Genomic DNA, 25,197 nt, shown 5'->3' with positions numbered 1-25,197 from the left:
CTTACATCATTTACTATGTAGTTCAAATTCCAACAGCAATCTAATCTATACATTTGTGAATAGATCATTGAATCCTATTAACTAATTCCTTGATGCGAACAATAGTTGTTTATTATGGAATTTTCGAATAGTTCCAAAAGGTGACAACTGAACTCGCTATACCCATGACATAGTACGTTAGTTCATTGACTTGTCATTGGGGGTTATCAGGGGGTCGACTAGTTGGGTGGACTGCGTATCGTCAGTGTCTCAGGAGATACGTTTGTGAGTGTTCGGAACTCTGGATTGTGAGAATGGGGACTCTACGCTGTATAGTGCTTTTGGCTTGCTTCCAGATAGCAGCGTTTTCTGATCGTAAGTGAAATTTATTTGCAAATAGTGTTCAATAAGTGGCAGTTTTTATCATATACTTTAGCATTACATACCTACAGTTAGGTAAAGCTAAACATGTTCTCATTTTATTATACAAAATAACAGGCTAGCTTGATTGTGTTATGGTAGGTCTGTGGTTCTTATATTTATAATTTTTCTCATTTATTTGATAAATAACTGTATAACCTACTTCCCCTTTAATTAAAATCAGCAATATATTTTTGAAAAATGATATGTTACATCTAACTAAACATTTTTCTAGTCGTTTTCTGAAATTTGTAATAATACAATAACAAGTTATTGCCCTAGATGGCGCAGCAAAAACGATAATTTATATACATATTATGTTAATTTGTATTTCAGCGGGCTGCGTAATCGAGCTATCCTGCCGAGAATGTATCCCCGACAACATGCCTCTAATATCCTCGCACCGCGCCACCTCAGGCGCCGTACGACTCTCGTCCGGCGAGCAAATCGGACTCGTCTGTCGTGGCAACAAGTTCTTAGCCTGGCCGCAGCAGCATACCGTGCTTGCTGTGTGTGAAGGCGGCAGATATAGAGTGCAGATTGATAATACGTTGCGACATTTGCTGGAGCTGGGATGTCAGGAGAATATTTTTGAGGATGTACTTCACCATGTAAGAGACCCAACTTTCTTTTGTCGCTCGTTGCCATGATTACGTCGTCTCATAATCTGTGTACAGTGCCGGCCCGTGCACTCGATCACTTCGGTTAACGAGCAAGTTCGTAGCCTGGAAACTGCAGCATACAGTACCTACTCGCTGTGTGCGAGGGAGGCAGATATAAAGTGCAGATTCCTGCCTTGGGCGAGGCAGTTCTGCTTCGCTTCACATGGCAATTTTTCTCACAAGGATGTGGGTATTCATTTTATATGAACTCCCTATTGACATGTATTTATATTAAATATTTTGTTTATCAATATAACTGATTTACAGGTGGACCACTGTGCGCCGCCGAACCAAGGGCGCGCTTACCAATCGCCTGGCTCTCGAGGCGCGCGGCATCTAGCGGCTCTTTGCTACGACTCGGATCGCGCGATACCTTTAGCCGCCCGCGCCTCCGCCACCGGCCCGGCGCTGCCTCCTCATAGAGAACAGGTACTATCAGCTGCAAAAGTGCATGGCTAATTTATCAATGAATTCATTCATAACTTCTCCATGCACTTTTGCAGCTGATAGTACCTACAACTAAGTGTCTAAGTACCGTCAGTAAATGCCTACCTACATACCTATTCTTTTGTAGATATCTAAGTAACTGCTGATAATCTCTGCTGATTACCCTTTACTTTTGTGGATCGATTGGTTTACTATCGCGTTAGTTTGATTCTCTAGACTGACTAGAGTTACATTTTCCTTATAACAAAGTTGCCAAATCTTCGTCTATGTGATCGAAATACTTAATTGACCTTATTGTAGTTTTCGAATACCAATGTTCACAAATACTAACTTAATATTTCAGGACGCACCACGTAGTCTCCTCGGCAACTTCAACCAAATGTTTGACACCCGTACACGCACGGACACCGACCATCTCTACTCCGACGAGAAACGTCTCAACAAACGCGTCAGAGAAATCCTTAGACATGACCCCGTCTCATTGTCAGACCAGGAGCTTACCTCAGCCACTCTCCTATCCCCACATTACTTTGACGACCAAGATATGCGCGTAGCGGACTTCCCTTCAAACCGCATAGCGGCATGGAAAGGTATCGCACATGGAAACTTAAGGCACTTACATAAAGATGTCTCTGAAGTGCTACGTCACGCTAGAAGTAATAGTTCTCAACTTGATGTCTGGACAGGAACGCATAATATCATGTCGTTCCGTGCCGATTCTAAACGAGTCGAATTGTACTTGAAACCTGGACGCTTTCCTGTTCCGAAGTATATATGGACATTAGTTCATGATCCGCATCAAAATAAAGCCATCGCTATTGTAGTTTTGAACGATCCTTTTGTGGCTGTGAGCGAGATTCGTGCTTCAGTGTTTTGCGAAAGCATGTGTGCGAGGGCATCTTGGCTAAAATCGCTTTTACGTAACAGGAATTATGAAAGTCCTGTGTATGGATTAGTGTTTTGCTGTAACGTACACGACTTTACTAATGTGGTTACTGAGATGCCGAAAGCGGTAGTAGCGACCGTTCCTAAAGGAATTGACGGTTTGTTGACAGATTATCCTAATCAAAATCATGTTTAAGTTGTAAATGCACATTGCACAAATATAATTACCTAAACAATAAAATATAGCTGTACCTTAGAAATTTTGATTTTTGTATAGTGTTATAAATATAGTATAGGTGAAGTATTCTATGATTGGCACTACGGAGTACTAGTCATTAGAATCAATTTTTGTAGGAGTCACTACTATGCTGCCAAAATCAACAGTTACTTCTATGCATGCAAAGACTAGATCAGGATAACTTTGTATAATTAAATAAGTGATTGAAAGAAGTGTTTTTATTAAAAATATCAATACATAGATGTTTTATTGTATAATAACCGTAACCAGACCTTAATCCTTCTCAGCGATGGCCGTCAGGTGTCGCTCGATCTCACCCTCCGTGAGCACACTGTAACAAACAATTTTTTTAACTAAAATCTTATTCAAGACCCGGCTCTCACCCTTATTATCACTTTTAAAACTGGTCCAGACCAGATATTACAATCTCGCTGACAGTTAGGTGTGCCTTCTAATATAAATATACCATGCCTCCAGCTCCAGCTATATTAAAAATATGTCTTGTTTGCTAAAATATAAAGTTCTATACGAATTATGAACAGGCAACTTCTGGGCGCGTTCGCACCATCGTAGGCCACGTCTTCGGCTCGGCTAGTTTGTGGCCCTGAGTGCATAAAAAAAACAAGCATATGGTCTGCCTGGTGGTAAGCTGTACGACTGCAACACTATATGCGAGTTGCCTCATTGAGCTCTTGCGTCGCATTACTGTAGGTGATATCAGAATCAGACCTTGCTCTGTAGGGTTGAATCGCTCGCGGCACAATATACAGGGAGCCAGTTATACTCAAGCTCCAGTCAGCTTGCAAGTTTTCAAGTTACATTTTTAATGATAGAATGTGGTTGACTTAGAGCACATAAAGGATTACTTACTGGAAGTTGGGGTTCTCCTTAGTGACAATGCCGACCTCGATCTCATTTGCCCTGAAGTCCACCGAAAGGACCTGTAACGTAAATATACATATTAGCATTTCTACGGAAATAAGTGGCGCTTCATGTACAGGATTCTTTGCGCATAGATAGATAGAATATTCTTTATTGGCACACCTCAGCAAAAGATACAGTGGAGACAAAACAAATGATTATAAATAGAGGCAGACAACAGGCGGTCTTATTGCTAAAGACACATAACTACATTTTTAAACCAAGCTCCCTTCGGGGACGGCGTTGTCTCCGTGTTCTCGGAGAAGACTTCCTAGAAGTGACATCAACATCTTCTGACAGACGCGTGAGTTATTTCAACTACCTGGTACTCACGGTATGTGACCGCCGCGAGCACTCATGTCATGGATTGACTATAAATCAATTTGATTCGAAACATGTCACCAAATGCGATAAATAGGCTAGTTTCCTATACTTAAAATAGAATATTTTATGCAGTGCACGAAATAAAGCACCACATGATTAAAAGAAAAATTTGGACAGTAGTTATTTTGAAACATAATTTCTATTTAATAAGTTAAAGAGAAAGATATAAAGTAAATGAATTGACCGTGACGTCACTCCTCAGTATTTCATAGTACCTAATTCCATATTAGCAAATCGTTTTGACAGTTCTTAAAACGAAACTCATTTGACTAGTAGAAAACTATCCTATTGAATGGGTTAAATCATACATATTATAATTTAATATTTAATGTGCGATTACTACAAGACTAAGATAAGAACAACTCACCTGACTAAGACAAGCAATGGCCAGCTGAATGGCATCATCAGTGGGCAGATCAGCCCTCTTCTTGAGCTTCTTTTCCAAGTACGCTCCAGCGTCCGTGGCCTTGGCGCCGGCTGCGCAAGCCTTGTACGAGCAATAGTAGCCTGATGGGTCAGTCTTGTAGACCACTGGGCCAGTCTCTGGGTCATAGGAAATCAGCATCATGCCTGGAAGAGAAGTATTGTATTAAATTTTGCAAAGCCACCAACTGCTAGTCAACATAAAAATTTGATCTGCAAATTTATGTAATGTTGGCTTCAGCTGACCTCAGACTGTTGAAGTCTGTTATGTCTTTTACCTACTAAAAGGATACTTCTACTTCCATGCTTAAAAAAGTTTGGAATTAAATACCAGATCCTTTAGCACAACTTGCGCTCTCGCGCGCGAGTCCATACTAGAAGTCTGCGCGAGAGCGCAAGTTGTGCTAAGGGATCAGATGAATAGTAGAATTTTTCTAAGCTGACTGCTTTTTACTATAAGAGCTTATATTCAGAAATAGTCAATTTTAAAAACATTCGTGACAATTCCTTCCAGAATTTTGTATCAGAAATTCTAAATCTTTTTTTTGATATTTTATAACAATTTTTCTAAAAATTAAAGGATAAATACCTACCTATTTCTTTGTGTCTATAAAATAAAATTATTTTCACTACAATGGGTAGCTTTTCTGCTGATTCTATGTAGAAAGTTGTCTCAACTTTACTTACTGCAGCCGAGTGGTCGCATCTCCGCGTTTTGCGTGTAGACCTGGCTGATGTCAGCGACGCGGCGGCAGAGTGTCGCGGCGGGAACATCGCAGCCATATTTGTAGCGCCAGTTGGCTGCCTCATAGCGGGCGCGCTGCACTTGGGACTTGCTGTCAGCTATGAGCAAATAACAGGGCAGAACATTAGATTGGGAAACCAATTGCAGCTGAATACTGTTGATTTAAAGTAGGTAAAATGCTTCTTCTATGTGGATTTATATAGTAAAAAAAAGATTTTATTAACTTACATTCTCTTGTCTTTTCTAGATTGTATTTCCTTTATTCCAAAAGTGGCCTTCATTTCAGTTGGCTATTGTTTTCCCGACAGTCGAAAGTCGATTATGTTAAATCATAATATTCATATGCCCGAATCTAACTTGCCTGAATTTCATTTGCCCGAATGATTTGTTTACCATAAAAATTGTATGACATACTGGTTGTTTATCCGAACATTACCTTCCATAATCATACAATGCCATACTATTTGTTAGCCATATTATTAAGTGCAATAATATGGTTTAACTAGCTTTTACCCGCGGCTTCGCCCGCGTAATAAAAGTATTCATTAAGATTTTCATTTGAATCCTTAGGTTTCTCTGTAGGTATATTTATCTGCGATTATTTCGATTGCACATAATACTTTTGCTTGCAATGATTGTAGAAATATTACACATCGACCACAGCGTAGGTAATTCTATATACGCTGGGGAAACCTTTATAAACATCCCACATAGCCCGTATTTCGACACTATGATCGGTGGGTAAAAAGTACTTTTTTCTATTATCCCTTACAATTTTTTACATTTTGCTTATACTTATCGCAAACGTAATCTTCAAGCAAGCAAACAACGATCGTCTTAGAGCACATTGATTGTAAGAGACCGCCGACCGATTATCCGTATCAGGGATGTAACGGATGTGGTTTTAACGGAACCGGAAGCGGAAGCGGAAGTTTTGAATTTAGTTTAACGGAAGCAGAAGCGGAACCGGAACCAGAAGCGGAAGTTATAAATGTTAAAAACGAAATGAAAAAATACCACATAGGTATAACATAAACCAAAACTAATTAAATTACCTAGAACTTTTAGGTGTTTACTGTTCAGCCTGTAATCAGCAGTTTGTAATCAGCCTTTAGGCCCACTTAGGTTTTAAAAACGAAAAGAAAAGTAACCTGATATTTTATCTTAAGTATATCATTCATTACAATCCAAAAATTTAAATCACCTTGAACTTTAAGATTGTTTGTTGTTTAGGTAATCACTAAAAATCACATAAGAATCCTTTTAAACCTTTATTATGCCGTAAAAGGTTTTAGAAACGAAAAGAAAACTTACTCGTAGGTAGTATAATACAATCCAAAACTAACCAGTAAATATTATATGTGTAATTGTTAGCACACAATTAAATTTTTAAATTAAATGGAGTGATTGTAAAAGAAGTAAACTGTATTTAATAAACAAATCTAAGGGGAGCTTCTAAGGGGATCGTAGATAAGCCCTGCACCACTGAATAGTTGTTCACTCGCTACTAACTAGGTGGACAGGACAAATATTGGCGCGCAATGGAATGAAGCGATTAATGTTTAGTATCGCAGCACGTGGCAAGCGGAGAGATGAGCGAATGATGGGTATAGACCTGTTGGTCTTTGATGTACGCCGCTCATGTCCCACCGTCGCGCTAGGTTCCGACATCCGTTATAACTTCCGTTTGAAAAATAACAGAACCGGAACAGAAGCGGATGTGTAAAACAAAACGGAAGTTCCGCAGTAACGGAAGCAGAAGCAGAACTCCGTTACATCCCTGATCCGTATCCCTCTAACGATACCCATATTATCCGTATCCGTATCCCTATCCCTATCGCTATCGCTATCCCTATCCCTATCGCTATCCCTATCGCTATCCCTATCGCTATCCCTATCCCTATCCCTTATCAAGATGTTTAATGATATAACACTTTAAGTTCTCGCGCTTTGTACACATATTTAAAGTCACATACAGGTCGAACGCGATTAATTAACATTATTTTTACCTTTTTTCCCAACGTTTCGGCCAGGTTGCACTGGCCGTGGTCGCGGAAGACTGACGTCCCAACAAAATGTCACCGGAGATGTAAACAACACAAAACTACCCGATATTAATTTATATAAATGTTCGGGGTAGACAAATAAATATAATCTACCCGCTTTTAGTTAATGTTTATTTCCCACCATGTTTATTTTAAAGGTAAAAATAATGTTAATTAATCGCGTTCGACCTGTATGTGACTTTAAATATATGTTTAATGATTTCTTATCAAGTGCTAAAATATAAAGTTTCATGGTTTTATCTTTTAAAATTAAGAAATCCCATACAAACTTTCAACCTCTTTTTCAACCCCTTCATCCCTTTTTTTCGAAATAAAAAGTAGCCTATGTTTTGTCTCAGGGTCTAAAGATTGTCTGTTCCAAATTTCATCAAAATCGGCTGCGTGGTTTAAGCGGGAAAGCGTAACAGACAGACAGACAGACAGACAGACAGACAGACAGACAGACAGAGTTACTTTCGCATTTATAATATTAGTATGGAAGTATGGATAGTATGGATATAATATTCAAACGCCATAAGCAATTATTGCCATATTAATTGTTGCCCATATTATTACCTAACCTACTTTCTGATAGCAGTTTCATTTTCCAGGGGGTCACAGTTCTAACCTAACCTAACCTACTTTTCAAGCAGTTTCATTTTTCAGGGGGCCATAGTTCTAACCTAACCTACTTTCTGATAGCAGTTTCATTCTCTAGTGCTTCTAGTAGTGTCGTCTCTGTGATAGTTACGCATTTATGATTCATATTGATGATTCTGCCAAATCACATTATGGAAATTGACTTTTCTGGTCGCTAATTTGGATGACAAATGATGGTATGGAATGTGGTAATTACTGATTTCGATGATTCTGACAAATGACATTATTAGGGAATGCAATCTCGTTCTCGCGAGATCTCTTTTGTACGAGATCTCGGTCATTTTTAGCGAGATTGATCTCGGCCGAAAAATTGACGAGATCTCGCGAGATCAACGAGATTGAACTCAAGCATAAAAAGCTCGCGAAATGACTAGACATGTTTCTTTCCCAAGCTGTAAATGATTTATATGAACTATATCATTTAACTGGACTCGCCAACTCGTTAACTCAGTAGAGATCTAGAGATTCAACTCGCTTATTTCGCTCAATAATTTACCTATCTGAGTTCGGAATGACGAATGACAGATTCAGACCGTTTCGAAATAATTCGAAGGGTATCAGCCAGGCCTATTTGCGTGATTCGCCATTATGGTATTACACATACGGCTGTGTGTATATAGCCATCTATTTTACGAATTTTCGTGCACAGAGTTTTGTTGGATGTCGAGAGAGCAGAAGCCTACAACAACTTCACTACGGCTGTCGTTTGTTAGGCAACCAATAACAATTTATATTAACACTCAAAAAATCAAATGATTGTATTATACACCGTGTTTCACTTAACACTAAAAACCTGAAAACAGTTTGTTCAGAATCGAGAGTAGAATCGATTGAGCTATATCTTGATGGGGGTAATATTTTTATTTAAATTAGTATTATTACTTATTTTTTACGTGCCCATTCTATTGTACTCGTAATACAACATTCGACGACAACAACGTATAGGGTGCAAACTGCAATTATTTTTTTCAGAAAATTGCACCTTACCCACCAACGTACAAGGTGCTATCTGCTACAAAAAAAAATCGCAGATTTCGCCTTGTACGTTGTTGTCGTCGCATTGTGTATATCGCATTGCTAGAGGTTGTTTACCTTTTTCAGTATTTAGGGGTATTAATACTGGCTGGTTACTTGGACGATTATTTTTTCCGCTACTAGTTTGACGTTGTTTGTCAGTTTAATCTTAATGTTTATCATAAGTCATAACAAATTGAACTCGTACCTAATTACAACCTTGTCATTTTGAATATTGGGTTTAAATTTGCTTACTGCGATTACCTGTCCAATTTGAAGTTTACTGTGATAAAGCTTTAAAGTGTTTTACAGTGACATCTTAGCTGTCTATTGGTAAACCTTATGTCGTTGCAGTAACGTACACAAATAAATAGTCTTATGGTTTATGATGGTAGTTACCAATTATTTTATTGAGTGTAGAGCTAAAAGTCAAGTAGAGCTGTACAGAAAATTAAAAATTCAATTTAAAAAAAAGTAACGATCAGATTAAAAGATCTGATGAACACTCTAGATGAGTTTAAAAAAATAAAAATCAGTTGGGGTGTCTGAGGTTTTGAGTGATACCGAAACACGTTGTATATTTTTTTATTTCTTTTTTAAATAGGGACGCCGTGGTGAACGGACGCATCCCTGCGAGCGCAATTGTCCCTCAAGGGTTGTGCGAGCGCAAAAACCCCGGTCAAAACAAAAGAGCCCGCAACGACTCTACGGGTGGTAACCGACCGACCGCGGCCTACGATCCGTTCCTATTCCTAGTGTAGAATATCAATTGACTCATACTAGTCACTGGTTTCCGCCATGTTGGATTGTTATAAAAATGGCGGACATACAGTGACGGTGGCCAGTTCGAGTACAGACGAGTTGTAGTGAAGAAGTCTTGAATTATTGGTTGTTAATATGTTTGTTATAAGCGAATAAAGTAAAGTGATGGTACAAGTAATAGTTTTCATCATCAACCCGGTAATGTCCCCAACAGGTCAGAAATGGGACGAAACAAGAATCTGTAAAGATTTTTGCCACGCCACACGAACGTAAGGTTTTCTTTCCTTTGGTTTTTTTTTGTGGAAGTACCATTATCTTACTTTACGAAACGTGCACTGAAATTGTTATGGTAAGTGAGACATTTATTTTTCTTTCTTTGGCGTTGTAGAACTGGTTTGATAATCTACCGTCATGACTATATTGCAAAATCTGATGGAATAAAATAATTGTGGTAAATTATATCAATAGATCAATAATACGCATAAAACAAAAGTATAATTATTGATAAAACGTGCAGTAGTCATTAGTCAATCACTTCTCATTATTTAACATTATTGTTAAAAAAAAAAGATGTCATCATTACATTTACTTACCCTCAGTACTGTGTATTATTAAAAGTTATAACGATTTCTTATTTTTATGAATCCAAAATGGAACACAACTTGTTCAGAAAATTGCATATTATTTTACACATTAAGCGCTACGATATGCTGCAGCGGTCAATTTGTAACAGTATGTCTTTAAGAAATCGTGGAGTTATGAGTAAACTGGCACTTTGTCAATAGGAATAAACTCTTGATTAAACGATTTTTCCTTTGTATTAGCAATGCCTCGAGTTGTTAAAAACGGCTAACAAAATTTTGCTTCAAATTCACATCTCGGTTTTTGAAAAGTGGTGACATTTATTATACCAGTTAGAAAATAATCATGAGTCAAATACTTGTTACTTAATTATGATACATATTCGAACTTATCAGATTATACAGATCTGGAATACAATTTAAAATAAATATTTAATTATATAAGCTGTGTAAAAATATGTAATCATAAAATATTCTAATATTGCAATTTCTTGAGTCAAGGGACACAATATTCGTAAAAAAAAATATGTAGGTATACATATTATGACATGTTGATTTTAGTTCAAATTGAAAATTATAATACAGGGTTACTTGATATTTGATGCGTTAAGTACGATATTGATCATAGTATTTTTAAGATTGAGATGGGTATGTTAAGGTGGTTTGGGCATGTAGAGAGGATGGATGAGAGGAGATTAACGAAGAAAGTATATGAAAAAGGAGTGAAAGGGTCAGTTGGTAGTGGAAGACCTAGGCACAGTATAAGGAATATTCAGTAGTTAATCTCCGGCAGGTAGATGCGGGCGGTCTCTACTGCGCAAGGTCACGCAGGGTTGAACAAAATTACTATAAAGTTAATCAATCAACTTCGTATAAAGTAAGTAGTTGTTATCTAATAGGTACTATTAGGTAACTGTAAGTATTAGTATAACAATACCACACCAGTCAATATTGAATACACAAAAAAATATTATTCATATATTAGTCTCATAAGCGCAATACTAGATTGTGTAACGAGGGAGCAAAATGAGATATTCACGGGGACGGCTTTTCACATCACGTATGTGGTAATTTATATGTTATACTTAGATATTATTTAAAACAAAAACGCACTTTCTACTACGTACCATTCAAGTAGGTACGTGTTTTTTTCTTAAATACTGACGAAATAGTATTTACATAAAATGTCTGAATAGATGGTTCCACAATATTTAAGTAGGTACCAAACTTCCGAGATAAGATAGATCGCATCATCTACCTAAATAAAAAACAAGTATTTGGTTGCAAAGTAGGTAATTAATGTCGTTACAGGTAAATCCTTATTGATTTTAATGCATCACTATATCTCACTTTTACCTAACGCTGCAAAAATTTAAGTATAAAAACCACTTACTTTTCTGGAAGTCTAGGAATTGTGAAGAATGTTATATCCGGATTTTTAGAACTGTTCTCCACACATCCATAAACACTACAGCACTACAGTAACGAAATGACCTCGGCACTGTCGTCATTTTCACACACACATCGATACAGCGCGCAAACGCGGCCCCGACTGTCCAGCCCAATAATTACCAGTTTCGCATGTTTTCGCTGCATGCGAGGGTACTTTTTCGACACACCGCGCGGCGTGAAGTTTGTAAGAAGAGTTATTACTGGTTTATACTGTGACCTAGGCGAACTTTTCTTGATCAAATCGGGGAAATATTGCAAAAAGGCCAGGTCAGAAGTACTCGAAACCGACGAGCGTGTATGAGAAACGTTATGAAAGTGTGTGAAGCGAAAGTGGTTTGTCAGGATCGTAGTAAATGGAAATCCGTGATCTCTGCCTACCCCTCTGGGAAACAGGCGTGATTGTATGTATGTATGTATTTTTAATGTATACAAAAGTCATTTCCATCTGACACGTGGCATAATGCCGGACCGTGCCCAAATCCTGGACTATGTTTTTAAATACTTTGTGTGAATCGAATCCATTACATTAATCGTTAAATCGAAGTTGTGTCACTGTCATTCAATTCTGTCACTGAATTTAAAATTTAATGAAATTAACTTTATTGTATTAAAATGCCGGATTGTATATCCATCTGTTTTAATAATGTGACTTCTTATTGTAAAAAGGAAGTCTTAAGCTTAACCGTAACTAGAAAATTAAAGTTTTGCTATGTTTAATCTGATTGGCAAGAACATGATTGAATGTTACCATATAACGTTAATTTCCAATCAAACTAAGTTCTAAATCTTCATCTGTGAAGCATATGTTGTACGTCAAGTCGTTTTAAAAAACATGTTTATCGTTATAGCAGTGGTATCGTTACAGCAGTTGTCAATCTATAACAACAATCTAATAATATGATCGTTATCATTTCTTTTAAAAAAGTTTGGTCACCTCTGGTTGTTCGTGAAATCATTTTCGGATATACGAGTAGTAACTCGTTATAAAACAAAAATGTTTTTCCTTATATGATCAATCATCATTAGTATAAATCTCAAATATTTTAACTGTGTTATAGATTTTACAAAGTTTAATTCCATGAAAATTGAAGTGCTTGGTCTCCTCTTGCTTGTTGGCGGCAGGCAAAAGGTTACATTTATTATTACTATTCTACAATGGCCAGTGATGGCGCAAGTATCTGATCAATGTATATCAAATCATTCTTCGTATATTACCATGATGATCATGGGTATGTATTCGATGGGAAATCGACAACTAATGTATAATACTGTGAATTTAATCAATGATATCATTGTTTGTTTCTGAAATAACACTAATTCAATATTAATTGCAATGATGATTTATATATTGCAATGGTGATAATTCAGGCAAATGAGATGACATCACTTCACAATTAGAGTCATATGTAGAGTCATATGTAGAGTCATATGTAGAGTCATATGTAGAGTCATATGTAGAGTCATATGTAGAGTCATATGTAGAGTCATATGTAGAGTCATATGTAGAGTCAGATGTAGAGTCAGATGTAGAGTCAGATGTAGAGTCAGATGTAGAGTCAGATGTAGAGTCAGATGTAGAGTCAGATGTAGAGTCAGATGTAGAGTCAGATGTAGAGTCAGATGTAGAGTCAGATGTAGAGTCAGATGTAGAGTCAGATGTAGAGTCAGATGTAGAGTCAGATGTAGAGTCAGATGTAGAGTCAGATGTAGAGTCAGATGTAGAGTCAGATGTAGAGTCAGATGTAGAGTCAGTCATTATTAAGAGTTATATTAATAGGTGTATTAATCATGTCGGTCAATATGTAGAGTTGGTCAAAATCATGTAAAAGAACGGTCAATATGTAGAGTTGGTGATACTCATGTAACAGAACGGTCAATATGTCGAGTTGGTCATAATCATGTAAAAGAACGGTCAATATGTAAGTTGGTCATAGTCATGTAAAAGAACGGTTAATATGTAGAGTTGGTCATGATCAATTGATCATGTAATAAGTAATAACGCGTGAATAATAAAATATTTTGATCGTAGTACAAGGTATAAAATTAACGCTATTATGGTACTTATTGGTAAATATCAACAAGGAGGATACCTATGGCACAATGTAACATGTATCTTATGGAATCAATGTTTGATGCACGTGGACGGACGTGTTAGTGTAAAGCACGTGGATGAACGTGCGAGTCTTTTAAGCGCGTGGATGGACGTGCGAGTATTTTAAGCGCGTGGATGAACGTGCGACTTTTGAAGCGCGTAGATGTACGTGCGAAGCTTTTAATTTTAATACACGTTGATGAACGTGCTAACGTTTAATTTTAATCTTAATAAATAATACATTAAACAATAATATAAGTAGTAGAATTCTTACTGATATAAGCAATCGATTCAAAATAATCAACCAAAAATAATATTCTAATATTTCATTACACGCCTTATGTTAACAATCGGGATATGTATGTAGTTGGGAAAACTTAAATAAAATGTTAGTCAATTACAGATAATTTGAGGCGCAATGCCATGTTCATGAGTGCTTTTATTATTTGAGTTAAAAATTTTACTATGTTCATAAATACCTACAAAAGCATCTAAAAAAAAATTGTTTTATCAATGACATTATGAGAGTATATGCGTTATGTGATTTTAGTAACACGGAAAACCAACCTATTATTAGACGGACACGTAATCTCGCTTGCCCGTATTATATAAAAATTATTACCTTAATGATATGATAGATCATTTTGTCGACTTCCAATGAAAAAAAGATCTTCGTAAGTTCGATATTATTCAAGGCGATATAATGTGTTATTTAATTTAAAAAAATAAAGGGTAACTATATATAATATTAATTGAACACAAGTACATCGCTATAATGCATGCATAAATTCTGGTCTCATGGCTTATAATATATATGCAGTTCTTGGTTTTTCTTCAGAAAGCTTAAATCGCTCAAACTACATTGCGATGATGTTTCATAAAGCGGTTATTAATTAGTTTTATTCACATTATACCGCGAATATCGCTGCATTAGATAAGTTTTGATTTATTTATTTCATTAATATAAAAGTACACTTCAATCTTTAATAATTTATATTATGATCGACAATGTCAAACATTACAATTATGGCGACTTTTTGATTGTTTAAGTAGTACAGTAATTACATTTTTCTCTTTTGGCTACCCGTATCTAGTTCTTTATGTGTAATATAACCTTGGGTGCTCATTCTCAAAAATAAAGTAACAAAGAACATTATGTTTTAAATTATTATGCTTGAATCAGAAGTAACAATAAATTTGAATAAAATACGCAACTTATACTTATTACTTAGCATATTTTGTTGGTGATATATTTGGTACATACTAAAAGTCAAGTACATATACCTCGTATCGGTTATGAAGAAACCTATCCAAGTATCTGTTATGACTCTTTGTAAGACAAATATTCTGCGATATACTTACATTCGTTAAGAATAATATAAAAGGTTCAATGTATAAACCCATTTCATAGATATCTAAATATATAAAAGAAGAAGCTGACTGACTGACTGACTGACTGACTGACTGACTGACTGACTGACTGACTGACATATCAACGCACAGCCGAAACCGCTGGTCCTAGAGATTTCAAATTTGGTACGTAGGTTCTTTATATAGTGTAGAGGAGCACTAAGAAAGGATTTTCCAAAATTCACCTCCTAAGGGGGTCAAATGGGGGTTCAAAGTTTGTATGGGGAAACAAGATTAGTTTGACTATTTTATTCGAAACTTCACAGGAAGATTCCTTAAGACATATGACTGAATACGTGTTTCAGGTTTTTTGAAAATTTAACCCCCAAAAGGGTGAAAAGGGGGTGATAAAGTCAAAAAATCAATATGGGTATCGTTTTTATGGTTTATCGGGTCGCTGATCACGATAAATACAACGTTTTTAAAATCTAACGAGGCGGAAGTGAAATACCTTCTCCCCTGTTGTGGTTCAATGGGGTTTAAATATCAAAAAAACATATAAAAGAAGATATTGACTGACTGACTGACATATCAACGCACAGCCGAAACCGCTGGTCCTAGAGATGTCAAATTTGGCACATACGTTCCTTATATGGCGTAGAGGAGCACTAAGAAAGGATTTTTCAAAATTATCCTTTTAAAGGGTGAAATGGGGAGTTCAAAGTTTGTATGGGGAAACAAGATTAGTTTGACTATTTTATTCGAAACTTCACAGGAGGATTCCTAAAGACATATGACTAAATACATGTTTCAAGTTTTTTTTTAAATTTGACCCCTAAAGGGGTGCAAAGGGGGTAAAGTCAAAAACACAATATGGGTATCGTTTTTATGGTTTATCGGGTCGCTGATCACGATAAATACAACGATTTTAAAATCTAATGAGGTGCAAAAGGAATTTTCTCCCCTGTTGTTGTGCAATGGGGTTAAAATATCCAAAATAGCCATAAGTATAGATTTAGTTTTTATCTTTACTTCTGGTTCAAGAGATTCCAAATTGACACGGAAGTTCCTTAGAGGAGCACTAAGAAAGGATTTTTCAAAGTTCACCTCCTAGCATGATAATTTGACAGGGGCAAGGACAGGGACAGGGACAGGGACAGGGACAGGGACGGACAGGGACAGGGACAGGGACAGAGACAGCCAGGGTTAGGGACAGGGACAGGAACGGGATAGGGTCAGGGTTAGGGATAGGGATAGGGATAGGGATAGGGATAGGGATAGGGATAGGGAAGGGATAGGGATAGGGATAGGGATAGGGATATGGATAGGGATAGGGATAGGGATAGGGATAGGGATAGGGATAGGGATAGGGATAGGGATAGGGATAGGGATAGGGATAGGGAAGGGGTGGGGGTGGGGATGGGGATGGGGATGGGGATGGGGATGGGGATGGGGATGGGGATAGGGATAGGGATAGGGATAGAAATAGGGATAGGAATAGGGGACGGGGACGGGGATAGGGATAGGGGGGGGACGGGGACAGGGAAGGGAAGGGGACGGGGACGGGGACAAGGATAGAGATAGGGGGGATAAGAATAGGGATTGGGGTCGGAATAATCGGTCGGCAATCGATATCTAGGCAGTGTAAAATGCAGGTGGCTCAGTGGGAAGGGATTAAGTAGGCATCGGCGAGTATCCTGCATCCGTAATAACTATTAAATTCAATGTGCTGCAAGAAGATCGTTGTTTGCTTGCCTTTTTAGGGTTCCGTAGTCAACTAGGAACCCTTATAGTTTCGCCATGTCTGTCTGTCCGTCCGTCCGCGGATAATCTCAGTAACTTAGCACTAGAAAGCTGAAATTTGGTACCAATATGTATATCAATCACGCCGACAAAGTGCAAAAATAAAAAATGGGAAAAAATGTTTTAGTATGGTACCCCCCCTACATGTAAAGTGGGGGCTGATATTTTTTTTTTCATTCCAACCCCAACGTGTGATATATTGTTGGATAGGTATATAAAAATGAATAAGGGTTTACTAAGATCGTTTTTTGATAATATTAATATTATCGGAAATAATCGCTCCTAAAGGAAAAAAAGTGCGTCTCCCCCCCCTCTCTAACTTTTGAACCATATGTTTAAAAAATATGAAAAAAATCACAAAAGTAGAACTTTATAAAGACTTTCTAGGAAAATTGTTTTGAACTTGATAGGTTCCGTAGTTTTTGAGAAAAATACGGAAAACTACGAAACCCTACACTGAGCGTGGCCCGACACGAACTTGGCCGGTTTATATGTTTACGTTTGCAATAAAGTATAAGCAAAATGGAAAAAATTGTAAGCGATAATGCAAGGAAGTACTTTTTACCCTAACGAACATAGCGTCGAGATACTGGCTATGTGGGTTGTATGAAGTTTCCCCAGTATAAATATTTATACATACATATTCGTACTTACTACCTACGCTGTGGTCGCTGTGTAACAATTCTACAATCATTGCAAGATTTTCTTTTAAAAACAATAGTAATATGTGTAAGGTACAGTCAGCCAAAAAGTGGTTTACCACTTTTCAATCAATAGAGTCGAAAACTGGTAAACCACTTTCTTGGCTGACCGTACAGCAAATAGATCAGTTACAATGCCCCCCCTCCCCCGTCGAGAATTGCCCCGCTTTACCTTAATGGAAATAATCGCGGACAGATGTACCTACAAAGAAACCTACGGATCCAAATGAAAATCTTATTTTTTGTAAACGTTTCAATAAGAATACTTTTATTACGCGGGCGAAGCCGCGGGTAAAAGCTAGTCAGGAATAAAACTAAAATGTAGAAACCCAACATAATATTCATTGTCTACATTCGCAATAGCCTTTCATGGAAAATAAAGTTATACTTGATGTATATGTGGATAGACCTCTTGATAATTATATGAAAACCCCACAGCTTGAAAGCAGTACGAATAATGATTATTCATATACCTTATCTATGTCATTGCAGCCACATTGCTTATGTATATAATATCTAACGGCTGTCGCTATAATAAATAGCAATTCGAATAGCAATAGAAACATGTGACAATCATATTAACTTGTTGACAAAAATGAATTTCAAAAGTTCTTTGACAAAACCTTATTTTTACTACACCGTGTTTCACTTAACACTAAAAACCTGAAAACAGTTTGTTCAGAATCGAGAGTAGAATCGATTGAGCTATATCTTGATGGGGGTAATATTTTTATTTAAATTAGTATTATTAGTTATTTTTTACGTGCCCATTCTATTGTACTCGTAATACAACATTGTGTATATCGCATTGCTAGAGGTTGTTTACCTTTTTCAGTATTTAGGGGTATTAATACTGGCTGGTTACATGGACGATTATTTTTTCCGCTACTAGTTTGACGTTGTTTGTCAGTTCAATCTTAATGTTTATCATAAGACATAACAAATTCAACTCTTACCTAATTACAACCTTGTCATTTTGAATATTGAGTTTATTTGCTTACTGCGATTACCTGTCCAATTTGAAGTTTACTGTGACAAAGCTTTAAAGTGTTTTACAGTAACATCTTAGCTGTCTATTGGTAAACCTTATGTTGTTGCAGTAACGTACACAAATAAATAGTCTTATGGTTTATGATGGTAGTTAGCAATTATTTTATTGACTGTAGAGCTAAAAGTCAAGTAGAGCTGTACATAAATCTAAAAATTCAATTTAAAAAAAAAGTAACCATCAGAATAAAAGATGAATACTCTAGATGAGTTTAAAAAAATAAAAATCAGTTGGGGTGTCTGAGGTTTTGAGTGATACCGGAAACATCGTGTATAATCAGAAATACAGATCAATTTAATTCCACTTATATGGGCCTATAACCTAAATAAAATAACTTGGAATTAACTTACATTAATTATATCCCCAATATATAAAGAAGTTTTCTATTTCGACATACTATTGCATCAATCTTAACTAGAACCTAAAAAAAGTAATAATGATAACAGAATAAAAAAAAAAAAGACGTACACCGTGCACCATAGTCGTATTTGCGATGGTGCTTAAATAGTTGTTAAATATAATATGTATAATACGTTACAAATGGTAAATAAATAATTAGGCACGATATTTCATTAATCACGGGTTATTTGAGTATTTGAAGATTCTGCAGATGTGTATACTGCATAAATCAGAAAAATCTTAAATATAATTACTCAGTATAGCGATATATTAATAAGTGACGACAATAATTTATTTAATCATCACATTGGTATCACGACTATCAATACATTGTGACTTATTAAATTGATTACCGAACCATAATAATTTTACCATAATTTCGAAGACAGTCGAAATTTTATGTTTCTAAAGAAAGTGTTGCAAGTTTCAGATCAAGGACCCAGGAGCGTCCAGGTGAAAGGGCCAGGGTCTGGTATTCATTTACCACCCAGGAGTGCCCAGGTGAGAGGGTCGGGGTGTAGATTCACTTCCGACCCAGGAGTGCCCAGGAGAGAGGGTCAGGGTAAAGATACTTCTTTCGATCGTCGACTGAGTCCTTAAATGCTGGAATGGTATGCGAGCTTGCATCTGGCGGCGCAATATCCAGCGTCCATGATGAGCAGCTGCGGCAGCAGGCTGACAGAGCTTGGGTGGCCCATGATGCTATTGCCCCGTAGCGGCACGGGAATTCCGTTCAATCATGTGATGAGGTGGTGATATCATAAAATCGTGTAAATATGTTCTTTTTGCTTATGTTTCGCGAGTGAAGTGTGCAGTGAAGTGTTGCATTGTTTACTGAAATATGTTTATAACTTGTGAATGCCTTTAATTAATTTAATCATCATAATTTAATTGGATGTAATGAATTCAATTGGATGTAATGAATTTAATTAAATGTAATGAATTTAATTGGATCTCAATAATTTAAATCGAAGTAAATCTTATTCATATATTTATTTTTCACAGGCCTATGTCTGATTAATGCTCTTTCTTTACACTTGATAAGGTTTATAGAAATATTTAAAAATCCATTTTTAGTATACGTAAGTTATAGTTTTATTATAATTGAGAATTACTTTTCCATAAATAAATAATATTTTGCTAATATCAGTCTTACAGCATATCGTAATTATGTGGTAAAGGTATCGGTATGAAGTGTTATATGTTTTGTATTTCTATTGTTTAAGAATTATTTCAAATGCATATTATACTACACTTTTTTGTCGTATAAACTGGTATTGTCTTTCTTTTGAATTATTTCACATTAAGCTTTGGCGAAGGGTCTCGCCTCGAACAGGATGGCCGAGCTGTAAGAGTAATTATTTATTAATGCCTTATATTTTGATTTATCTTACTGTTATTTATGATGAAAGTATTAAAGAATATCAATTGACTCATACTAGTCACTGGTTTCCGCCATGTTGGATTGTTATAAAAATGGCGGACATACAGTGACGGTGGCCAGTTCGAGTACAGACGAGTTGTAGTGAAGAAGTCTTGAATTATTGGTTGTTAATATGTTTGTTATAAGCGAATAAAGTAAAGTGATGGTACAAGTAATAGTTTTCATCATCAACCCGGTAATGTCCCCAACACTAGTGTGTTTATGTAGTTTTCGCGTCACGAGTGTGCCGTGTGTTTTAATATTTATCCAACTTCTAGAGACAGTGAGAGACCAAAAACACCCAGCAGCAACCACAAAGACAATCCGCAGTATGAGTTTACGAGTGTGAAGTGTGTTTACATACTTACAGTGACAGTTGCAAAAATTTTTAGAGACAGTGTTAGATCAAATAATGTTTAGGTGTACTAAATAGCGACTCAAGCCAAGCGGGTGCCAGACGTGCCAGTGCCGGTGGCTCTAAGTCCTGTCCAGAGGCCCTCGCCTAACCCGGGCCCGCTGTCTACGACCAACGTCGAGGAGCAGCAGCAGCTCAGCTCAGCTGTCACCCACACCTTCACCGCGACCAAATTGGTGAGCTCGTTCCATCTCTGTAAAGCCTTAGTGCTAATACTGGTGCTCCAAAGTATATCGTTTGGACTATGTTTGGTTTTGGGAACCAAACTTAAGAGTTGGTTAAGCCTCCAACGCACCTAGGTACTCATATCCCCCATGAGTCAGCACGTGGACAAAGCTGCGGTCACGTTATTACTCTTTTATCATCAGGGGATTGCAATTATATATGCCTATTTTAATCTTATACTACACACTGTGCCTAAATTATATACCATGACCATGTTTTACTATTTAATAAGCACACCACAAAGCATACATGTCACATCAATCTAATCACACGCCCGTTACTTTAACTTAGATTTCAAATCTATCACTAGAGCCCCGCATCGGCTCAAGACGCGGTTATACATATATGACATTTACTTGAAAGAGCCGGTCACGCGGCCCATTTCAGTTATATTTAAATTAATCTTATAGTCCTAATTAATCTAATCTTAAGTTATATTAAATAACGCCTCATTTGATCAATTTGAATTAAGGGGTTGACTCGCAGAGCCATTGAGTGATAGCCACGACGTTTCTATAACATCCTTTATAGGTAGGGAAGACAGTTCACATACGAGGTACCTAGCCTCAACCCAACTGTATTAGCTGATCTCCATAACGCAATCTCGATAGCCTGGGTATCAAAAGCAAGCTACGTAGTAGTTTATATTAGTTAATTGTGTCCCTAGAATGAAAGTTACGGTACACACTAGACAGGAAAGTAGACTTAAGAAGACACGTTGGTCTTAATTCCGATAGCGCTAAATAATATATATTATCATATTATTGGTACCGTTATAACGAAGGACGTCAACGAAATATCATAGTTCGAAAAACATATAATAATGTACATACTAAGTTCACATTATAAAGTCATATGTACATAACACCCCTTTAGGTACTTACTCAACCCATTAATTCCCCGAAGATACATTGCTAGCCGGAAATATAAGACAAAATTATTTGAGACCCAAAAAAGAGGATTTTTCTCTGGAATTATCAGGGTAAATTTGACAACATACCATATTGCAATCCCAACTCATAAAAAGCCAATAACTACCCAGTAAAGAAAAAGATAAATTACTTAAAAAAAAAAAAAAACAAGACAGTTTCCTCGTAAAGGCGTGCACACTGCACACATCTGGCCTCCAGTCACCGCTCTTCGGCCAAACACGGTCAAGTGTCATAAAAAAAAAAGATAAACGCAATACTCTATTAAGAATAGGGTCATCCAAATGTCTCTTCAAATCTCTGCGGACGCAAATTTATGACTAAGACAAAAGGCCCATCGGACCATATGGCAGTCGAACCCACGCTACCTACTAGAAAAATAACATAGCTTTATTGTATAAATAGCTTTTTTTGCCAGAGCAGGCTAAACCAGCCCCAAAAATCCTTGTATTTATATTTACTCTCTAAGTTCTAGGTACCTAAAACGACACATGGCCGAGATCGAGTGTCTTGTGGTGTGGTACATGTGAATGTGACGAAACAGTAGCTGTAAGGTGATTATTAAGTTATTTTGAGTGACTAATACCACGTAATCTATCGTTGTTTTATTATTGAGCTTTCTTTAAGCGAACTTGTGCACGAGTGTCTAATGTGTAGTGGTTGAATGAATCATGAAAGTAAGGACTTAAAACTTGGTTGTCGTCCACGAACTAGAAGAAACTGTTTTTTCAAGAGGAACTGCGCTTCAAAACGTCATTCATCTATCACATCAGCGGACGTGTCATCACCGTTCATGGCAAATTTTCGAACTGTTAGCGGTCTACAACTACAACCACCAACATTACGCTGCACTTAGCCAACAGTAGATACAGATAGATGAAGGACCCTCAAATTGTTCTTCTACCTCCCGTGTTCGTCGTCTGCCAAGAACAAGAAGAAATACACCGGGTCCTGAAAGAATGACATGAAACGAAACTATCAACAGAAAAATAACCCAATCCCAAGAATGCTCAGCAGAGCAGCGGAACCCTCTTCGCAGATATTATATACCCTGTCTCTTCATATCACCAAGAATGACGTGAGGCTGCATAGCCGGTCGAAGAAAGTAGTACTGTTAATAAAAATAAAAATAAATACTAGACTAAAATCGTGTTATATTGCCTCAGTTTTATCTTACAGCGAAAGCAGTTATTAGAGTGAAAATATTTACTGAATTTTCAGTGTAATTTATTTAGTTACCATATAGTTAAGTGTTGTGGTAATCGACAAGTATTTACTACACTCAGGGAGACTCCTTGGCAGAATTACGAGAAAGAGCGATAATATGGGTTCGTCGGAGTTACAGAAAACTCAACTACAATGGCTTTGGATACAAACAATCAATCTCAACATTAAAAAAAAACCGGAAAACAGTTTAACCGCAGTCGCCATCCCTTCGTATATATTTACACACATATCTATCCATCTTCCCTACACTGGGCACGATGCTAGTATTCGGTCTGGTTCTTCTACTCCCGTCGATCCCCATCCTGCCTGCAAACGCCCCACACTCCCCACCCGTATTATTGGCTCACCGGTGTCTCGGGCAGGAGGGTCAGCCGGACATGCCAGGGCGGCAGACGACGGGCGGAATACACGAGTAGGCCCGAAGGCGCGTCCTGAATCGGTACAGGTTCACCAGGACGGAGGTTGTTAGCACACCCAGCATACGCCTCTGACCGGCGGCCTGTATCGTGCCGGTACGTGCATTTGAGCAAGCTCGAGGAGCCTCCCGTCCCTCCCTCTCTGTTAGGACCAGCGCCTCTGCGTCCTTGCAGCAGTAACTGCTGGCTGGTGTAGTCACAGTACAGTACAGTACAGTTGTAATAATCTATACTTCAAAGTTTTAAAAATATATTGTGAGTGGTGAGGTACATAATTTATGTTAAACAATGTAAAATACATCAAAAAAATATGAAAAAATAGTCAAGATAAATACTTGTTTCATAATAGCAACCATTCTTATTATTGTTATCCTTATTCAGTGCTATATTGTGATTATTTACAAGAAAAAACACACAAACCGGCCAATCTCGCGAGATCTCGAAATTGGCGAGATCTCGCGAGATTGGTTTCATGAGTTCCCGAGATCTCACCTGGGCCCCAATCTCGTTGAGATTGCATTCCCTAGACATTATGGAAACTGACTTTATGGGAAACAAAGTTTCTGGCACTTGATTAATATAGTAAACAGTGATTATGGCATAAGATGTTATGAGAAACAATATTATGATTGTTGAATATGGTGGCAAATAAAATTATGGCAAATGAAATTCTGGCAAATGGGGGTATCCCCTTCATTTCATATCTAAGAAAAATAGAATGTTTGTTACTGGCACACTAAGCATTTATGAGCATATCTTACCAATCATGCCAGTCATGACACATCCAATCTTCTCAGTCAGAGCGAACAGGTGTGTGACGGAGGCAGGGTCCAGCAGACGGTCGGGGACCTTGCGTTGCGCCGCCACCACCGCCGCGTCGGTGCCGCGTAGCGCCACGGACGTTAACCCACCCTGGTTGATAGCTTTTAGTGCATACTCTGAAACACATTATTTGTTATCTGTTTTTGTAAGCTGATCAGATCAAGAAATTATGTTCAGCATACATATACAGACCATACTTGTCTTATTCAAGTAATACTAAGTAAGCAATCTCATAAAATTGAACATTCCTGTTGCAATGTATTACTTTATTAACCTGCAAGTCAGCATTCAGAAACAAACGATACACCGGGAGAATGATATTGTATATGGATAGATTAATAAAATACTATGCCAATTACAGCTAGATAACCCTGTAGCATACATTACAATCAGTAAAAAAGGAGTCTTGTTGCTGGTGGACCAGGTTGTAGGTCCAAAGTTGGAGCAACTTACCGACTTGATAAAGTCGTCCTTCCGGGGAGAAAATAGTAATGTGCCTATCAAAACCTGCGCTGCTTTCACGTGCCATTGTGTTTTTGAAATAATTTACTTTCTAGTTTTAGGGCAAAATTACTTTTTGTTTGACAGCCGCTTCGCAATGACAAACGAAACGCTTCAATTTTCCTTTCTCATCGCCGGTTTACAGGGCGCCTATTCTTGACAGCAAATTAACCAATAGTGAAATCAATATTAAAACAGAACGGTACTTTCACCAATCACAGGCTAAAG

At 37.3% G+C, this 25,197-nt stretch overlaps 2 protein-coding genes across 2 annotated transcripts; one reads left to right on the top strand and one right to left on the bottom strand.

The window, feature by feature from the left end:
• The first annotated feature begins 207 nt into the window (after window positions 1-207).
• Window positions 208-2,871, top strand: LOC125231754. Its single transcript, XM_048137323.1, has 4 exons — window positions 208-354; window positions 736-1,010; window positions 1,329-1,490; window positions 1,852-2,871. The coding sequence occupies exons 1-4, from the start codon at window positions 294-296 to the stop codon at window positions 2,587-2,589; spliced, it is 1,236 nt and encodes a 411-aa protein (XP_047993280.1). The 5' UTR covers window positions 208-293; the 3' UTR covers window positions 2,590-2,871.
• LOC125231755 (proteasome subunit alpha type-6-like) lies at window positions 2,835-25,060 on the bottom strand. Its single transcript, XM_048137324.1, has 6 exons — window positions 24,922-25,060; window positions 24,408-24,584; window positions 5,047-5,202; window positions 4,304-4,506; window positions 3,502-3,572; window positions 2,835-2,962 (listed from the first exon to the last, which is right to left on the bottom strand). The coding sequence occupies exons 1-6, from the start codon at window positions 24,995-24,997 to the stop codon at window positions 2,905-2,907; spliced, it is 741 nt and encodes a 246-aa protein (XP_047993281.1). The 5' UTR covers window positions 24,998-25,060; the 3' UTR covers window positions 2,835-2,904.
• Between the last annotated feature and the right edge of the window lie 137 nt (window positions 25,061-25,197).

Source organism: Leguminivora glycinivorella, chromosome 12 (genome assembly GCF_023078275.1).
Source record: "Leguminivora glycinivorella isolate SPB_JAAS2020 chromosome 12, LegGlyc_1.1, whole genome shotgun sequence".
NCBI lineage: Eukaryota > Metazoa > Arthropoda > Insecta > Lepidoptera > Tortricidae > Leguminivora > Leguminivora glycinivorella.
Note: the sequence above shows the minus strand (reverse complement) of the source record. Positions and strands in the feature narration are given on the sequence as shown.